General features: G+C 41.4%; 1 protein-coding gene across 3 annotated transcripts; it reads right to left on the reverse strand.

The window, feature by feature from the left end:
• Positions 1 to 243: 243 nt before the first annotated feature.
• Positions 244 to 19,015, reverse strand: kdm5bb (lysine demethylase 5Bb). 3 transcript variants are annotated; one of them, XM_068597953.1, is made up of 29 exons: positions 16,473 to 16,891; positions 14,937 to 15,014; positions 14,409 to 14,531; positions 14,149 to 14,319; positions 13,798 to 13,854; positions 13,112 to 13,252; positions 12,863 to 12,956; positions 11,386 to 11,504; positions 11,005 to 11,163; positions 10,699 to 10,818; positions 10,448 to 10,606; positions 9,800 to 9,981; positions 9,496 to 9,658; positions 9,260 to 9,379; positions 8,382 to 8,576; positions 8,006 to 8,187; positions 7,675 to 7,799; positions 7,381 to 7,531; positions 7,124 to 7,238; positions 6,350 to 6,705; positions 5,469 to 5,607; positions 5,177 to 5,356; positions 4,381 to 4,542; positions 3,811 to 4,296; positions 3,634 to 3,718; positions 2,899 to 3,107; positions 2,560 to 2,814; positions 2,106 to 2,128; positions 1,128 to 1,214 (listed from the first exon to the last, which is right to left on the reverse strand). In XM_068597953.1, exons 1-29 carry the CDS (start codon positions 16,623 to 16,625, stop codon positions 1,211 to 1,213), a joined length of 4,506 nt encoding a protein of 1,501 aa, XP_068454054.1. In that variant the 5' UTR covers positions 16,626 to 16,891; the 3' UTR covers positions 1,128 to 1,210. The 3 variants fall into 3 exon arrangements, with proteins under 3 accessions (XP_068454053.1, XP_068454052.1, XP_068454054.1); XM_068597952.1 differs by lacking the exons at positions 2,106 to 2,128; positions 16,473 to 16,891 and adding an exon at positions 18,863 to 19,015 and having other exon boundaries at positions 244 to 1,214; XM_068597951.1 differs by lacking the exon at positions 2,106 to 2,128 and having other exon boundaries at positions 244 to 1,214; positions 16,473 to 16,890.
• Positions 19,016 to 20,012: the final 997 nt, after the last annotated feature.

Here is a 20,012-nt window from a genome sequence, read left to right on the forward strand (position 1 = left end):
TCCAGTACAGATCTGTTGACACCCAAAGGAAGAAATCAAAGTCTTTGCATGCAAGTGACCCCTCCCCTTTATGCATTTTTATTTGTGTATTTTAACACTTGATTACCAACATTTTAACGTACACTAAATAGAATAAACAATAAACGAGCTAAACTTTGATATGGAACGGTGTTCCATATCAAATCATGTTTACGAGGACATCTAGTGGTTTCTTTCTTCCGTGTGCAAGTGAAATGATGGGACTTCTCCATAGAACAAAAGGGCTTTATTCCACAATATAAACTTGTAACATCTTCAGCTACCGCCAAATCCTTCCCCTCAGCCACCCGCATCTCACGCTGTCATCGGCGATCACAACAGATGTAATCCATCCATCCATCCGCCCGTCCGCGTAGCTCTCTGTACATCACACCATCGCTAAAAGCACCAACACAACTCAGCGGAGATCAAGCCATTTAAGTCGATTCGGACAAAAATTATTGCTCAGATAAATAAACCTATTCTACAAAAAAAAAAAAAAAATTTGGAATAATTATATTAAGATGCATGTACTAAACACTGTATTTCAAAGAAACATATAGTCATTTTTTGGGAAGGGAATAGGGGATGAAAACCGTGACTCCCTTCCCCTTAGCTCTGGTTTAACATGCAAGGAGTTCCAGAGAAGATAATATTAACCCTTGATTTACCCTCTTCACTGTTCTAAAGACTCCTTTGCGCTGATGATATGGAATCCCATGCAGCACACTTTACATCCTGTGTATTTTTTTTTTCATTGAGACAACCACAAACAATTCATAAGAAGAAAGAAATACATATATATACTGTATATATGCATATATATACTGTATATATACATATATAGACTGATATATATATATATATATAAGTAAAAATACAAAAAATAACTAAACATTATAGTTCTGGACAACAAGTCAAAGAGGAGATAGCACCGTTGTTACAAAAGGGTTGGACAGACGGAGGTGGGGTGAGGGGAGGGTTTAGGATCAGTGACATATCCAGACTGGTGGCTCGAATAAACGGACTGATGACAAACAGACCTCTTTACGTTCTCTTCATTTTCTCATGTGTCCATCATTCCGTGTACACCTGACACAAATGTAGTCCTCCTTCTCTGCCATCTCTGCTGTAACACCGACACAGACCTGGTGGAACCACTGGTTACAGCTGCCGTCACACTGGACCCAGTTCACCTGCGGGGCAAACACACAGCGGCCGCTTTAACCGAGATGGAATATGACGCAACGTTAAAGCCTGCATTCAGTCATTGTACACGGCATTTCATCACGTTACATGTTGACATTGGGAACTTTTGGGAACCAGTTGAATCATTTCCAGCAATTACAAAGTAGCGTAATTCATTTGGAGTCGTTTTTTTCTGTCCATCTGATGAATGTAATGTACATTTTCAGGAATTATCAGTCTCTTTAGCTGCAAAATGCTGCATTGTGTTCAGCAGCTGATCATCAGCTGACTGCCTGTCAGCTGTTTGGTGCTGAGCAGGAAGTATACAGATGTTTCACTAAAAACAGCTGCGACTGAGAGGTATGCTATTAGTGCCGCGAGAGTGACCCAAAACAGTGAAGTTACAGAGCCAGAAACCCAAAACAACAAACGGCAACGCACTGAAACGAGCTGAGGGGAACTGCAGCCAGGTGTGTTCAGTGTGAGCAACACCTTTCTCTCTCCCCCTCACACACACACACACACACACACACACACACACACACACACACACACACACACACACACACACACACACAGACACACACACACACACACACACACACACACACACAAGTAGTCATGGGATCCATCAAATACATTTAAACTATTGATTATAACTGTGTTATATAATGAAATAAGTGTGCTCTAGTTTTTTATTTGGATTAAGCACCACATATTCTATTTAACATTACTAACACATGTACACTGAGAATATTGTTATCATTAGTTTTGTTCATACTAGCCATTCACATTATACATACTATCAGGCTATGGGAAGAAATGGAGAACATCTACAGTCCTAAGAAGGCTTCAGTGGCTAATCCTCCAAAGTTAATACCCTTTTAGTATAAAGTTACCTCTTTTTGTGACCATCCTTCTCCTGCAGCTCAAGAAGCAAACACAAAGGGAGTTTTATACTAAGCATGGGTCAGTTCAGGCTCGTCTCCTAAAAAATTACATTACGAAACTAAATTGTCAATACATTGAGGGAAACACATTTTCTCCTGATTCCATTTGTTGTTGACACATCACAAATACGTTTCGAATCAAAAAAGGAGGTCAGGGTGGATGGACACTGTAACCAAAAGATGTTTTCCTAAACCCAACAAAGTCATTTTGTTGCGTTTCTGTCTTGTTTCGTTTAAATTTTACAGCATTGACCACGTCATTCATAACATCACCATCACCGGCTGTGACCTACATTCACGGAGTCCGATTGCAAAAGTCTTTCTCTGCAGCTAAACTCAATTTGGTTACGTGATACTACTTATATACATCAGAGGAAAGAATCTATTGATTGTTTTTCCTCACCTCATCTCCCTCTGGCAGCGCGCACCTCTCTGCCGGACACACGGCCATTTCCTCATCGGAGTCATCGGACTGGGAGAAATCAGAGCGCGGGGAGGACGAGGTCGAGGCCGGCCTCTTTTTATTCATCTTCTGTCTTTTATGAGAGGGCTTTTTGTCCTTCACTCTGCGCTCTGCATTCAACCCTTCCCTCTCCAGATGCCGCTTTGCTTTCTTTTCCGAGTCGATGGTGGTTTCCCTCACACCATTGACGCCCTCCTGAAAATAACAATTAAAACTTGTAATTGAGGCAGTTTTTTAGGAGTGATTTAATCAATTCATTTGTTGGGGAAGATTTTGTACCTGGTTCAGTGGCAGACTTTTTCCCTGAGAGTTAAACTGTGTGTGTTTGTCGCAGTCTGTGGATTCGTCCTGCGGCGGGGACATGCATCTGTTTGTGTGCTGGCTGCTGGCTCTGTCCAATAAAACGTGGAAGAGGCTCTGAACCTCTGGCAGAGACACCTGCAGCAGGAGTCCCTCCACCATCAGCTCCTCCAGATCGTGACTCAGGCCTGTCGCACAGAAACACAGCCAGAACATAAACAATAATAATCTAGAACAACCCATGACTCTGAAGTTTAACCTTTTGGAAACCATGCGAAAATCCTCCTGCGCCCATTTTAAGTCCCAGCATGCCCCATTCAGATAATCTTTTGGCATAAAATACATAATCTTTTCCATTTCTGAACCGAACGACACTTTTTTGACTGAAACACCTTCGTAACACGCTTTGTTTTAATGTGATTTTTGTTGCAGATTATAATTCTTTAGGTCCTAATCTTTCCAGAAAGGTGTCTTATTGACGCTCCAGGAGGCATTTTTGGGGAATCCAGCTCATATTATGCTGGATGTTCATAGTTACGATCAAAGATTTTCTTTTTTGCAGGTACACATTTTTTTGCCGAAACTTTGCTGAATAAACACAAGTATTGGAATTAATTTGGGGTTCCTACGGCGACTCAAACACAGGGGAAAAGGAGGTCTGGAGCCAAAACTGCTTCCACAGTTTTCAACGGGTTGAAATGAGATGGCACTGACCCTGCAGCGGGATGCATCTCTGCTCGGTGTAGAAGACAGTCTGAGTATGGCTTGACCGATTCCACTCTGGAGTCAAACACGGAGCCTGTATCCAAAACACATCAAACCCCCCAAAATTAACATTTGACCACATAATACTTTTTTTCTTTACAGATGAAGAGTGAGATGAAAAGTGACCTGAGTGTTGTTGTGAGCATCATGGCTGGCCGATGCCCAGCGGGTTAAGGTGGGAGGAGTTCCAGGTCTCTCTTCCAGTTCTGGGAGGTTAAAATACTGCGAGATCTCCTGCGCTCGGCGCTGCCAGTTCACCGTCCTCTCGACCAGATAGTGCAGCGCGTCGCCCTCCGGCAGGCGCACCCCGATGCGCCGCAGAGACGCTAGCAGAGAGACGGCTTTGTTCAAGGGGGGCTTTTCCGATCGCTGGCACTGCGGACAAAGCCACGGCTGTGTTTCGCAGGAGTCCGACGGGTCTCTGACGCAGACGCTGTGGAAAGCATTTCTGCAGAGTTCACACTGTGACATCGCACCCATGGGCGCCTTCTGACAGACGCACACCTTCAGGTCCATGCAGTCGGCTGTAGGAAGAAGCTTTGACTCATTTGCGGCCCTAAGGTTAGAGAAAGACTCCATCTCCCTCACCCGCAGCTCCTCCAAAGTTGCCATCTGGTGAATAAAATAAAATACAGTCAGAACATCTGTATAGTCCCATAATCTCTTATACGTTTATCTTAGAATGGCGACACCTACTGCGGAGGTAGAATCTCTGGTTTCTGAAAGAGCTTGTTCCACGTCACTGAGAGTGTTTAGCCGTGGCGATTTCTTTTTGTTGCTTTTCGGCGATTCTTTTCCTTTCTTGGCCTTCCTCTTTGGAGAACCTACATTGCCAACTTCACATCTTGGACACAGGACCTGTAATGTACAAAATAGTGTTTGTTAAAACAACAGCAGAGAAGGGAAAAGGAGAGCGGTACTACTGACTCACAGATTAAAAGCATATCTATATAGGTGGGTTATGCTTGAGGTTTTGAAAGAGAGGAGTGAGGAATAATGTCCAAGGTGTCTTGGAAAAAGTTCCAGAGGACGGGGGCAGCTGTGGAGAAGGCTCTGTACACCGGCAGTGCAGGAGGAGGTTAGAGAGGTAGGAGAGGACTACGTTATGAAGTGCTTTGCAGGTGATAAAATGTATATGAGCGCCTGTATTAGCATGCCATTTAATGATGCATTTAATTTCTTACTGAATTTGTCTTAACACAAAAAAAATAGTGAGAGGGAAAAAAAGAAGAAAAGCAAGAGAATGAAGGAGGAAGGCAGTCTTTTAAACAACCATTTTGTCCTCTGCGTTGATAAATACTTAACTCCTATACTGTCTAATTCATGAATTTGTTGTTTTCTATTAAATATTCACATATACATATTCTGTTTCTTGTTAAAAAGGAAGAAATGGATTTCGTCATGGTTCCTCACTATTATATGTTAACCAGGCAGTCTGGAGCTTCTGCGCTGCTAATTGGTTATATCGACATTTAAAAATAAGCAATTTTACCTCCAGTAAGGTAAAGGTCGTGTCTCTCTGAAGGAATGTTGTCGATGCAGATTCTCTCCATTTTTGCACTTCTATCATTAAAGACTCCAGCCGTTCTAAAGGCTCGAGGTGGACTTGAATGGCTTGTCCTCGTAGTACCACGTCAGAGAGGTGGTCCATCATCGGTGTGCTGTCACCGAGCTGGAAAAAAAGCAATTTCAGTATTATGATCAGACTCAAAACCAACAACAGAGATAATAGTTATCCATTAAATCCCCCACTAAAAGTCATGCAACGTTGAGTGCATCCTAACCTGAAGCTCCTCAGCTTCGTGAAGCCACTCTCTGGCTTTTCTGACGGTGTCTTTTAGGAGGCGACAGTTTGGGAGGTGAGCGGGGATGCCAGACGTCTTCTCAGCTGCAGCACTTAGAGTCTCTATGGAGTGTGGTGGTCTGATAGGCGGAAAAACACAAATAACATAATGTAGGTGAAAAAAAAACCTGCATAATCTCCCGAGTGAATTACGCTCTATGACAACAACTGCCTTGGCCTTTTCTTCCGACATCTTCGCAAGAGGCGCTCTGAAATATTTTTCCAACCGACACTTTTAAAACATCCTTAAAAAACACAATGTTATCAGACTTGTTGATGTTGGAATACAACATCCATAAGAGGTGTCAAACATCTTGGGCAACACTTGAGACAACTTTATTAAGCAATATTTTCAATGCTGTGAAATCCAAAACTCCAAGCTGCAGTAAACTAAGCATGGTGAGGGAACATAACACTCGACTACACCTGACTTGAAATTAGTTTTTTTCTGATAATGGGGAGATGCACATTGCTGACAGCCATGCCATTAAAGCCTTTGAAAAGCACTTGTGACAGTTAATACTGAACAGCAATGAGTACCAATGGAATGAGGGCAGAACTAAATGTGTGCTCACTTTTTGTTGGTCTTGTTGAATATTCTAGCGGCAGCATTTTGCACTAGCTGTAATTAAAATGAAGCAAAATCAGGAGCACCGATGTAATGTTACATAATTCACGTACAATCAGTGCAAAACACCTGGACAGAAGGCGACAGGTATTAAGAGAGCAACCTATCACATCTTCTTTTGGATGTTTTTTTTTTCCACCCTGTGTGCTGAGACGCTAACATAGTCATGATGGATCCGTCTGTGCCGTCCTCACCTGGCTTTGAGGAGACTGCTCGCCTTGTCCTCCCAGTGCTCGGATACAGTGAGCAGCTCCTGCAGGCGTGCCATGGCTTTCTCCACAGACGGATGAGGCACCAGGCCGACTCCCTGGTCGATGAGCTTCCTCATGGTCTCCAGGGTCCGGGTGGTGGGCTGAGTGCTGGCCTGCCGCGCGCCCTCCAGCCAGCGGGCCTGCTCCAGCCTCACTCTCAGGCGGGGCAGCTCAGGCAACTCCACGTCGAAGTCGAAGCTGACGTCCAACAGGCTCTGGATCTCAGCGACGCTGGGAACTTCGTCTGCCAGGACCTTCTCACTGTGCTGTTGGAAGTCTTCGATGCGATTCAAGAGTTCCTAAAGAAAGACACGCATTGATTCAAACGTACAGGAAGTCAAATCACAATCGATAACGTCGGTTTGACATTGAAACAGGGTTTCTCATTCCTCCTGTTTAAACTGGAGAGATCCGTTCCTAATGTGCTTTCAGTGACAGAGACATCCTCTGCAGTCGTTGTTCTGTCTAGAACGTATTCCAGAAGTTAATCTTAAGGTAAATTGAGACTTCAGTCGTCGTCCCTCTATAACATTCACTGTCGGCGGCCATGTTGTGGTCGGTCGAGTCGTACAGCGGGCACATAAAAGTTGCAGTTTCTGGCCGTGCAGATTTAAATGTGTAATGCAAGTTGTCAGACCACGCAAGATTAATCAAAAAGCACAGTGTCTGCCCAGATTAAATGTTAATTAATGTTATTAATGGATTAATTTATCCTACCTTCAACATGGGAGCTTGAGGGAGGCTGCAGGAGAGATTATACAGCTGCCTCACAAATGAACTCAGCTCCTCCACACTCAGCTGGCTGAATGATTTTCCACTTCCAAACCGATACCTAGGAAAGAGTATGCAATCAGGTAAAGAAATGAACCCCATTAAAAGCACTAATTCTACTTCCTGACATAAATAAACAAGAAGAGAAATGTAAAGACAGCTAATCCATGAATCTGATGTTGTGTAGAGTGTATTAGCCCTACCTAGTCTGCCTCTTGCCATTCAATAGCTGCTGTGCCACCGAGGAGCACTTCTCTGCGTCTTGTGTGACCAGACGTAGCCGACGCAGCAGGTCGTTGTCGGGGAACACCTTGGACTCCGATTGAGCCATAAGGGAGCGAAAGATTGGCAGGCCTGAGGAGAGAACATCCGGTCAATCACAGTCTTACACATGCTTGAATATGCCATATGGAGTATCTACTTGGCTTCGACACGCAAAATCACTGGTATGCTCCTTCAATGTTTTTGTTTTCTCATTTGCTCTATTTGCTGCTTACCTTTCTTCTTTTCTAGTTTAGCCTCGAGAGTCTCTGCGACAAGTAAGGCCCATTCATCATACAGCTCAGCTCGCTGCTTCACTGCATTCATCATCGGGAACAGCTCATCCAGTGTGTACCTGAGACTGCATAAGAAAACCAAACACTTCCTTTATGAGCTAGAGATAATAACAAGACACCAACATCTACTTCAAGAGGTAGTCTGTGATGAAATACATGTCTTCACTGACATGAAGCAATAATTACATTTACACAACTAACAGATGTGCTCCGATCTCTGTGTCCAAAGCCAGTTGACTGCTACCTCTTGCTCAGCTCCAGAGGGACTTACTTCAGTGTGTAGTTGGTGACGGGGCAGGAGCAGAGTTCTTCGATGTGGTGCAGACAGACCAGTACTCCTGGGCTGCAGGAACAGGTGACAGCAGACAGGTAGCAGGTGGTCCGGCACCTGACACACTGCCGCTCGTCGTCTTGGAGATGATCGAATTTTGCCTCCTTGGTGAGTACCATCCCCTGAACGGAGACGTTCAAAATAGATACACAGTGAGCTTGTTGGTTTGAGTGAATATATCGCTTAAAATTGTATTTAACACGTAATTTAGCTCTGTACATATACAATATTTAACAGAGAGCATACACTCATGAAGACATGATCTTGTCAGTATAACAGAATATTGGTAATTTTTAAAAAAAAGAGTCTGTCTTACCATTTTCTTTACGTTCTCTCTTTGTTTCTGCTCCTCACAGATCATGGCGGCCATGTCCTTGTGCACAGCTGATGCCAGGACGACGTCGAGCGTGCTTGCTTTTGAGGCCATGTTGCACACCATCTCATCGTGGGAGAACACGTTGTACCGGCGCAGCATACGATAGTGGTCAACACACTGCCTGCCCAGAGGCATCTAGTGGTATAGAGAGGAATAAAAAGGGTTGTAAGGACAGTTCATACACGTGTCAAATCCACAGGAAACATCATCACGCGAGTCGTCCATCGTTAAGCCTGCAGCTTTACAGAACCGAATCAACGTCTGTGTGTAAAAGGGACGTGCGGCATGGCAGGACTACACATACACTAGACGCCAACCCTGTTGTGCTGCTTATCATCCCGGTGTGACATCTCAAATCACAACTGGGGAACAATAATGCCAGTATAGTTTGGTTCAGTGTAAGCCGGTGTAGTGAGGTGTTTACTTTGCAGCAGTATTGCAGCATCTCTTCATGAAAGAAGCTTACGAGTCGAATATGTTGCAGATGTTGCCTGCCAATAAATAAACTTTTGTCAACTCATGATACTTATCGTCTCCTTTTAATAGTTAATAATACAATGTTGTTAATAAGTTAATAATGCAACAACGATAAATTGAAGTCTTCAAATGGGCCGTGTGATCTGAATCGGCCGAAGCGACCCCAAAAATCCGGACGGGAACACCCTTAAAGTCAATCGTTAAAATGTGTGAAATAAAACCTTACAGGGCCAGTCCTTGTTGCTCGCTGGTTCATATTGATGGCGACATATTATGCAATTATACTTGAGGAAGTATTTTGATTACTTTTACAAACAAGCGTGGTATGAAGTGACACCTACCCAGTCCACGGTGCAGAAGTTGACGGCCTCGGCGAAATTGAAGCCCTGATTGAAGCCGCTGTGGTAGGCTCTGGGAAACGTGACGACAAACTCACCGGCACACTGGTTTGTTCTGTAAATCTGAAGGAAAGCGGAGACGAAAGGTCAATTAGCTTGTTTGTGAAAATGCCATCCATCCATCCATCCATCTCTGTCTCTATCTCTCTATCATGTCAAGATGCTACATATATACGTACTGGAACTCCGTGGGCCATCAGAGTGTTGGGGTTCATGATGGTGACCAGCTGGTGCAGGAGGTCAGGCTGGGACTCAAACAGCTCTGGGGCCAGTTTCTTCATCACCTCCTCAAGCTGTTCTGCAGCAAAACCTGGAGCTCCGTACCAGGTTTTGGGTTCCCCCCTGGTAGTAAACAAGATAAACAGAAGATTAAGCTTAAAATTAAACAAAATGAACAAAGTCTAGACCAGATTTTAAACCATTACAAGCGACAAAGAATACTCTCTTTGCTCTCATCAAGAAAATCCCTACAGTCTTTAGTACCAGTGCAAGTAGTTGATGGAGTAGCTCCAGTGATCCTCAATGTGCCAGCAGAAGGAGGAGAAGCACATGCCGACATAAAGCCACGGCAGCGTCATCCCACAGATGTCAGCTGTCACGTGAGTCAGTACAGAGGGGTTCATCATTGCCAGGTTGTTGAGGTTCCAGCCACACTTCAGGTATTTCTGAAAGACAGACAACATACAGAGTTTAATAATACACAAATATACTGTTCACAACACTTCATCTTACATTAGACTGATACTAGGCTATACAGTCAGACACAAGTGCAGGTTGAGTCTTACTGAGTATTATTTGATCATACTGTCAGGATAATATAGAATATAATTATTGAGAAAGAAGAAGACATTATCCTTTATTAATAATCCCCTTTGTGAAATTGGTCTCTGCATTTAAACCCATTCTTAGAAGATAAGGAGAAGTGAGTTTGCTATCTCCCCATGAGCTACCCTATATTAATTATCATATCACTTTTCTAAATACTTACTTCCCATTTGTATAGAACAACAATTTCTGAATGATATAATCAATTGTGACTTGGACCCAGATAAACATCCCAGATAATTAATTATTTCAGTTCATTTAAGTTTTAGCTCAAGCTTTGACTGGCTTGCTTCTTTACTGGTTTACCTCATCAGCTGGGGAAACTTTAAATTTTCCGTTCGGAATGGGGAATCCGCTCCCAAACTCCTTTGAGGCAATATCTGCTCCATATTCTACAGTAACATCCTCCTCGATGGCTCCCACCAAACGCCAGAACTCTTTCTCAACCAGCTCTGTGGGTACCATCTGTGATGAATACATAAAGCAACATTAAAAGATTAAAATATAAATACTTACTGAGAGACTGACAGATTTACTCTGAAACGGTTTGTACTTACATGAACTGGCATGTTGAAGTAATCAGATTTGAATGCGTCAGCCATTTGTCCAAATGCACGGAGGGAATAGTCTCTGTATGCTTGTTCAAAGCCGAATGCCTCGTGAGGTTTGTTGCATTCCTGTGGGCAATGGAAAATAATAAAAGAAAGGGAACAAATAAGTTAAATGTGTTTGGGGGACTACTAGCATGGTATAAATGTTCGTAAAACTCCCCTTTAGGAGTAGACAGGTTGGGGTCGATTAGCTTGGACAGCTCATTATTCAAGAGTCAATTTGAGTCACTTTAATAAAGATTTTATCGTCACCTGAGCGAGGCACTTGGGGCACCTCCAGTCTCCTTTGGGGATTTCTGGTAGAGGAGGGATGAGGCAGAAGGTGTGGTAGCTGTCGTCACAGCCGTCACACAGCAACAGGCGTTCTTCATCTCCCCCGCTACCACACACCAGACACACAACCAGATCCACCTGAAACCAAAAGGACTTTGTAATGAATCCCTTTCAGAGCCATGACAACTAGATGAAAACAATTGCTCCATTATTAACACAACCAATTTGGTTTCTATACACAGACTATAGATAAACAAAAGGCAAAGTGATTTATTTTGACTTATGATGATGCAATACACATTGACATCACACGCAGGTACATCTCATTTAAAAGAAGACACGAAAGACATCTCTACTTACTGGACTCGGAAGAACAGGAGGGATGATTTTCTTGTACCGCGACTTGTATTTGTCCGCTTCAATTATTGGTTCTTTACTTTCAACTGGCTCCTGTTTCACTGGAATGGGAATCTCTTTTTCTGCGGCACAACAGGAACATTACTAACACCATCGCAAGGGCATTTCTAAGTGTTTATTAATGTAGGATAGGTGTGGACATGTCTTGATTCTAAGACGCAGATGTGAACAGTTCTGCATCGATGGACTGACAGAACACAACAAAGTGTTTAGTTTCATTCCGGCTCAGTGTGAATCGCTACTACGTTTTGCTTTCATTTAGTGACGCACTTTTTTTTTCTCCTCTCCTTTGATCTCTATGTTTCAAGGTGGGCGAAATGCACGCATGCACATGCACACATGCACATGCACACATGCACACGCACACACACCTTGTTCGTGAAGCAGAGAGATGGCATTCAGGAGTCCACTAGTGAGTTGCTCTTCCTACCAATATTAGCTACTCTGTTGTCAATAATGTAGGACTATAAAAACATGTATTCAGGCTGAAAGTCAACCGTGGTGTTGTAACCATGTTGGGGGAAGCAGTGCCTCGAAACAAGTAAGAGTAGAAGAGCTATGAATAAGGCAAAGCCTGCTCGACAATAGGCTAACTCATGCAGTGTAAATTGCCTTCGGCATTCAGAGCACTATCTTAGAGCTGCTATGTGCAAACATTAGTTTTGTACAAGACACTTGTAATATACTGCAGAACGATGTTTTGCTTTGGGGATGCTTATGTACTGAAGTGGCTCACACAGATGGTGGTATTGAAGAAGAAAAAAACAGCTTTTTATATATTATAGACTGTAATGGACTGATTTTTCAGATTGGTCTGTATTAATTGATGAAAAAGTAGATCTGTGTAATAATATTTAAACTTCAGGATGCGATACATCGAGAAATTATGTGCATTTAAATTGAATTGCGAGGCAAGTAAAGATTTATACCTCTAATGAACCGATATATTAGAAACAAGTGAACTAATTAGATGCCATCTGGCAAGTTATGTCTTTAAAGAGAAGAGTGTTAGTTTTGTACATCCACTAATTATCTTTAAATTGCATTTGCATATTGACCAATCATTCCTTTATCTGTATACTCGGTTCATTCTTTTTTTTAAAAAACATTATTATTGAGAATCGAGTCGGTAAGATTATAGTACGTCAACAAATATAACTTCTATGAAGAAGTATTTTATATTTTTATGCCTGTGTTTTACTACATTGTCATGCATCTGTTTAAAAGCCAGCCCACAGGACTCAAAGCTGTTGAAAAATACATGACTGAAAGCTCTCGTCTGCTTATAAATAAACTTTACTGCGCAATAAACTATTTGTGAAATGTTCATATAGCTAAATAGGGATAGTTTTAACTGATGTGCATTAATATAGTAAATGTCATTAGGGTAGAAATTCCCTGCTGGGACGTGGAGCCTGACCTGGTTCTTGCTTGGCGACAAACGAACCCATCCTCCGCCTCAAGTTCGGCTTGTTGTCACCGGGCTCACCTGGTTCCGTCTTCACACAGACGCCCTGCAGAAAGAGTGAGAAGTTAAACGGCTGGCAACTTAGAAATACTAAAATCATGACGTGGAAATATGAGGAGAATAGTGAGGAGCACAGTCTGCGCTGCTCGTTTCAGGACATTTTAAATCAGGTGATTGTGGCTCTCTAAAAACAACACCCACCTCACACTTCATGCGCTTTGCTCTGCGAGCAGTGGGGCCGGTGTCGGGCGACTGGGCCGTCGTCCTCTGAGCCTGCAGCTTGGTGTCCTTGGTGTCCATGCTCTCTATGCTTTCTGTGCTCTCAACTGGCTGGACTGGCTTCTGAACACACCAAAGGAAATAGCATGCTAGTTAAAACCACAGCTCACTGGACAAAAAAAAAAAAACATGCCGGTGTCTAACTGGAATCATCTGTAGGTTATAAATGGAATATTAAATGCAGTTTGATATAGCTACCAAAACACAGAAATTATAGAATTAATCGTCTAAAACTAGAAGTGTGAGTGAGTGTGTGAATACCGCAGCTTGCACTTTAAAATAGATCTATTTGCATAACTATTACTTCTGTTTACCAACTGTGATACATTTCCTTTAGGGGATCAATAAAGTAACTATCTATCCATCGACCTAGATATTAGGAAGATATCAGCAGCTACCAGATGTGGTTCAAAGAGTGGTATATACAACTTAAAAGATGGCAGTATTTGAACTTAGCTTTAGTATTTGGATTTAATTTCAACACATTAGCGTGCCTGGAAAATATGACAACAATAAGCTGGACATACAGTCTACTGTCCAGCCATAGATGAACATGAATTCTTCTTAATTGTGAGGCCAAGTGACATTTAACCATGACACAAACATACCTTTTCAAGCTCAGGATCAGCATTCAAACGCATCTGTTTGGAAGCGGGATCTGATGCCTGACGAAAGAGAGAGAGCTTGAGTAATTAATTTTTTTTTTAGAAGAGACCACCAAATACTAATCTAATGACATCAGAAGAGTTAACCTCTTCAAAGAAAAATACTGTAAAAAAACAAAAAAAAACAGCATCTCTAATTAACATCAAATCTGCTTATAACTTGCATATCCTAATATGCATCCGTTTATATTGTGTTTGCAGATGAGCCACACAGTTGTATGTACAACAGCTTCTCTTAGTGAGTATCAGCAGGAACAATATATGCCGCCATATTGATGCATGTGTCCAACTCACCAGCAGGTTTGCTCCAGTCTGAAACAGATTGTAGGGATAGAGAATTTTCTCATAATGCCCTCGCAGGTGTGAGCCAACAGCTTTGCCGGGGGCAAAACCCATTTGTATTGCAATCTTGGTCCATTGCCTCTCCTGACAGACAATGTCGAATCCACCTTCATCTGCTACCAGCTGAAACGACAATGAGTTACATGAATAAGGCAAGCTGTTTAATTGCAATGTATATTTACAAATAATTGGCAATGATGTCAATTATTAACCTTATTTAGCTTGTATAAATCCAAAATCTTTCGCTCCACATGAGGAATCTTCAGGGCACATCCCTGCAAATCCCAGAATTTGGCAATCTGGTCCAAGAAATTGAGCTTGACTCTGGTCTGTGCCTGGATAAAATATAAGAAACGACGATAATAGTCAGTCACAAATTAATTAAGCTCAAGTAAATCATCCAAGACACGGAAGTCAAGGCTTTCAAACCAAGGCAAATATTCTGGAAAACAAAATGTATATTGTAAAATGTATATTGAAGAACGTTCTACCGTTTACTTTTGGCGTGATTGTAAAGTTTGGGTTAAATAACAACTAGGAATTGTAATTCCATTGTTACAATATCTTTACAAGACATTCATAACATTCTCTTTGTTATCATCAGTGTAGCGCCCTGTATAGGCCGATTTAATACATGAAAAAAAGTTAAAACTTGCCATTAAAATTTACAATTTTTAGGTGCTGACACAAACAATGTGGTTAGATAATCACTGGTATATAATCTGATCAACAAAACTCACCTCCAGTTCATTGAGCCTCTGGATCCGAGGAACAAAGTGAAGTTTGTCAACATCACAAGCAAACGGAGGTTGCCAACCCTAAACAACAGAAATACATACAACAGCATTTAAAGGTCATGATAAAACATAGTCTTGATATTTATGCAGTGCTGATTATTATTCTTGTATTGATATGCTAAATTCATAAGTCTGTTATTACTTTGCAAATGGTCCTCGTACAACAATTGTTTTTCATAGGATAGGATCAAAATTCAAGACATTTATATTTCATTTACTTATGGTCACTTTAATTAGGCAAATAAAAGCAGCGGTTTAATAATCTGCCACACCGCTGCAGATTATTAAACTAAAGTTGAAATCCAGTTTGGCTGAAAAGCAAGGCCCTGCTCAAACATAAAGAACACATTGATCTTTCTCAGTTTATAACTTACAACACTGATCAATATTTGTGTCAATACAACCTTGCACACCCAACAAAAACATAGTATTGGTTAAGCAGGGACCCAAGTTATTGTTTCAAGTCAAGAGCCAACATCCCCCACTGGCACACAAAATGGCCAGATGGAAGACTCACTCCCCAGCCCAGCTTACCACAAAGCCAACATGGAGGACAACACCCTACAACACAGGCTCATACATGAACAGTGGTTATCTGACACTGATAATACACCAACATGCAACACCACTGCCCAGTTGTATAATATGACACATTGAACAACAACTTCATGAAGTCAAAACTTGTTATTTAACAATGGCAGTGGACGTTTATATTTATGCATCCCAGTGTACCTCTTGTCCCATCATGTAGCAAATAATATGACAACCAAACCATTAAAGGGATCATTTATTTAACCTGACCCGTGACATGAATACACACTGCTACAGAAATTCATTAGAAACAGAGACTGAGGTCGAGAAGTGATGGATGGAAACGACCCAACTGCATCATGATGATCTTCAACAAATAATCCATAATTAACCTCAACTGCATGGATGCGAGGACATTAAAATGGACAGCGGGTAATAACAAGTGCTTAACATCCACGTGTATTTTATCACCATCACCATCTTCTACGAAGAAGAAGGAGGAATGGCTTCCGCATCGGCACATAACGTCAAAGCCGTGAGCTAAATTATGACAGGTTGGCTGTTGAGCTAACCTACTAGCTAGCGTTAGCCGACCTAGCTAAGTGGCTCATGAGCAGAGCAGCGAGGCTTTGTTGACACACGGCGAACCAGGAATAACATACACGTTTATTACACCGACACGTCATTATTAAAGCCAGCGAGCTTCAAACCAACCCCCACAAAACGACGTTGTTAGTGGCGTTAATAACCCAGAAATGAGAGCTGGCTAGCTGCGAGCGGCACAAAGAATGAGCGCAGCCGTTAACGTTGTAGCCGCCATGTTGAACAGTCCCTTTAAATCCCATCGGCTCGGTCCATCTACTCAACGGCTTCACGGTTAAACGAACCGAGCATCCGTAAAAAACGTTCGACCGGTTTTTAATTTAATTTATTGTAAATCGCACTCACCGGAGGCGGGCGGACTTTGCAGATGCCCGTTTTTTCGGCGATGGGACGGATCTTATTGATGAAGGAATACGGATCTCTGAATTCTTCCCAGCTTGGCTCGAAGACCGGGCACTCCGGAGGAGGCTTGAACTCGTCCGGCCGAGGCTGGCTCATCGTTTTTGGACCGACCCGCCGGTTAGCGCGTACTGGACGAGTCTCACGAGAAGTATCGCCGCGTTACGGATCGCCCGGAGTGTTTTTTTAATTCCCGTTTGCTCACGGTCAGACTCGGTGGCAGTCGTCGTCAACAGCACGAGAGGAGGCAGCTTACACACTCGCTCTCTCACACACACACACACACACACACACACACACACACACAGACACACACACACACACACGTAGCATACACACAGAAACATACACACACATCCATGCACAGTGAGGAGAATGTTCCAAGGCAGTGAGCACGTCCGCTGAAAAAACTAGACACCACACAGTTCTAAGTGATGTGGGAATGATTTTTCAGTTTGATGTTTAAACCTACGTCTCAGTTTTTTGTCACTCTCGTAGTGAAATACATATTTACTCACACCCTCTTTATATAAAGACATCATGTTGTTACAATTTAATTAATAGTGTCATAGCCTCAAACTTTAGTAACCTCACACAATATGGATTCAGCCTAATTTAGCAGTTAAGAGATTGAGCTTCCTTTAATAAAGCACGAAGTTATCTTGGATGACCATGGAATAATTAGATCCATCATTGGAGTTTACAATTAAAAGAAATACATAACCATATCAACGTAATATCAACATCTGGTGGAAAAAGTAGAAAATACAATACTTGGAGAGAACATTGTTGGAAGAATGTAAATACATCTTTGTTACCCCCCGCCCCCCAAATTACAAGAAAATCGGTCTATGATGAAAAGTAAATATTCAAGAAATAATTATATTTAAGGCTGTATTAGCAAGTTGAAATTGGCACATTCCAACCCAAAACCACATTAATGGTGCAATAACTGAGGTCAGTAAGGTAAGGTAAGTAGTAATACCACAGTGTAAAAAAAAGAAGTAAAAGTCCTGCATTTAAAATACGACTCACGTAAAAGTACAAAAGTGTTTGAATCAATACACACTTTACCAAAAAGGGCTCATTTCATAATTATATGTTATATAATCTGATCATAACTATGGATGCACGTAAGCATCACTTTAATGTTGCAGCTGGTAAAGGTGGAGCTAATTATCAAAAATGTATCCTGCCGGGTGTTTGAATTCATAATAATAGACTACATCTTAATTAATCTGTTAATTAGATTTTAAATTGATTATCTAAATTCCCAGCATAGTTTACAGCTGTTCAATAGATATTGGGCATCATATTTAATACATAATCACTGTTGTGTAAAATTTGAAAAATAACTATTATTAATGTAGGAAAGTACACAGTACACTATTTACCACATAGATGTAATAGAATAAGTATAAAGTACATGAAATAGAAATAAAACACACAAATGTGTTCATCTTATAGGCGACGTCAGCTCTACATGCTGCAGCCATAACATCTTCATCTAGTGAAGATTACATTCTAGATTCTTGATATTTTCCACTTTACCACCGCAGAAAGATTCATTGCACATCATTTTTGAAAATATGACAAACAATTTCGCGCGCCGTACTGTTAAGGAATAGTAAATTATAGTCCGTGGAAACAAATCTTTTCTTGGTAGAATGTCTACTGTTTACACTTTACACGCGGATGAATATGTTCAGGTGACACCTTCACGGCTGCCGGGACTCGTTGTTTAAATAGGCGGTCTGTGCGGTTTGATTGGACGCTTCTCTCGGTTCTATAACGTCTGCTGCTGCACAACCTCGGGCACTCTGCCAGCTGATGTCATGCACAAAAAACGTCGTCAAACATAAATATTTTTTTATATAGTTCAGGGTTATAAAACTACGTATGGGAGACTTGGAACCAAGAGCTTATCATTTTAGTAAATATTTATATTTGATGCATACAATGTAGCAAATTACCTATTAGTAAGTGAAGTTAAAAAAAAATAGCAATATCCCACAGCAAAAACACTTTCTCACAAGTAAAATTCCTTCTTCCGTAATTTGACTTATGTGTTTTGGCAACAGAATGTACAAAGTAAAAGTACTCAACATGCAGAACGGCCTCTGCCAGTGTAAATGTCGTATTATTTATGAATATGTAAGAAAATTATGTTGTATTTTAGTTATCACCTCATACAGGATCAAATATTTGTCACAGCGGCCCTTCCTACTTTCATGAGGTCCCAATATCCCAATTGGGCACCAATCAACAAACTAAATAGAACGTCTGGATTTTACATCTGCGATGGTAGCGTTTTACATCGTCAGGGACGACATCACCTCGGTGCAGCATGCAGCGCGCCGGCCATGACGAGGCTGCAGGACTGTGTAGGAAGACGCCATCAGGGCCGACGCCATGCTTGAGGCATGAAGAGCTCCCAGCAGGTGTTTCCTGTCTGGACTCCTCGCCCACGTGGACTGAGACTCTGCACTCTCTCTGGACATAAAGAAACACAACAAGGTGGAAGTTACGTTTTTTTTTTTAACATAAAACATACTGTAAAACAATCATTGTGGTACTTTTTCCTCAACATTTTGACTAACAAAAACCTGAATGATTTGTCAGCACACAAACATATACCTGAATGAATCAGAATAATAATGATGATTGAATAAGAAACTTTTTTTTCCTTCATATTTTTAAAGTTAGAAACTTTGTTTACATCTTAAATTGTAAAATGCTGTTAAAAATAAAGATCATGGTTGTGTAGATATGTGCAGTGGAAAGTTCATACCAACAAGATTACAAAAATGCACATGGAAGCGAAGAAAGGCTCCAATGATGTGAATATAAACACTGAGCGATAACTAGAAACGAGGATCACCTTTTTCAAATAAATTACAAAAAAACAACATCCATAACAAAGAAAATATGTCTCATGACACTATCAGCCGTAATAATACATACGTTTTTTTTAATTACTAGGATTTTTATTGACGTTAGTTCTTGAGCACGTTTAGATAAGTAGCTTTGCTAATTGTATTCTTAATTTAATTTGACCATTTGGCAGTATCTCCGTTGCCCACTAGGTGGCGCTCTGATGCCAACCAAGTGGTTGAGAAGTGATGACGTAAAGCCTCTTAGTCTGTGGGTGTGCTGTTACACAGTAACAGCTGAGGTTGATGGGAATGACGTTAGTTTTGCAGGTATTTATACATTATTGATATATTGACATAATCAATACATTGACATTTTGACCTGATGATGGTGCTAAAGGAGAACCAAAGTCTTTAGGAGGGGTTCTTGTGAAACCATGAATACATGGAATTTAGGTCAATTTTGTGCCAATCAAGTCAAATCAAAGTTGTGATGGCTTATGATGGAACCCATTTCCGCCACTAAAAAAAAAAAAAGTCAAAATTATGAGAAAAAAAGTCATTAGTATGGAAAAAAGTCATTTTTATGAGATAAAGTCATTATGAAATACAC

This window comes from Clinocottus analis, unplaced genomic scaffold, assembly GCF_023055335.1.
Source record: "Clinocottus analis isolate CAN_PGR_092001 unplaced genomic scaffold, fCliAna1.0.p SCAF_4, whole genome shotgun sequence".
NCBI classification, from domain to species: Eukaryota; Metazoa; Chordata; class Actinopteri; order Perciformes; family Cottidae; genus Clinocottus; species Clinocottus analis.

Bases quoted from the DNA above. Each gene is read 5' to 3' on its own strand.
- kdm5bb (XM_068597951.1), bottom strand. From the start codon at position 16,625: ATGAGCCAGCCTCGGCCGGACGAGTTCAAGCCTCCTCCGGAGTGCCCG. The intron at 13,855-14,148 runs GTGAGTTGGACA...CTCTTTCGTCAG, and splicing joins AGACTGGAGCAAACCTGCTG to GCATCAGATCCCGCTTCCAA. The intron at 3,719-3,810 runs GTCACTTTTCAT...TTTTGGATACAG, and splicing joins ATGCTCACAACAACACTCAG to GCTCCGTGTTTGACTCCAGA.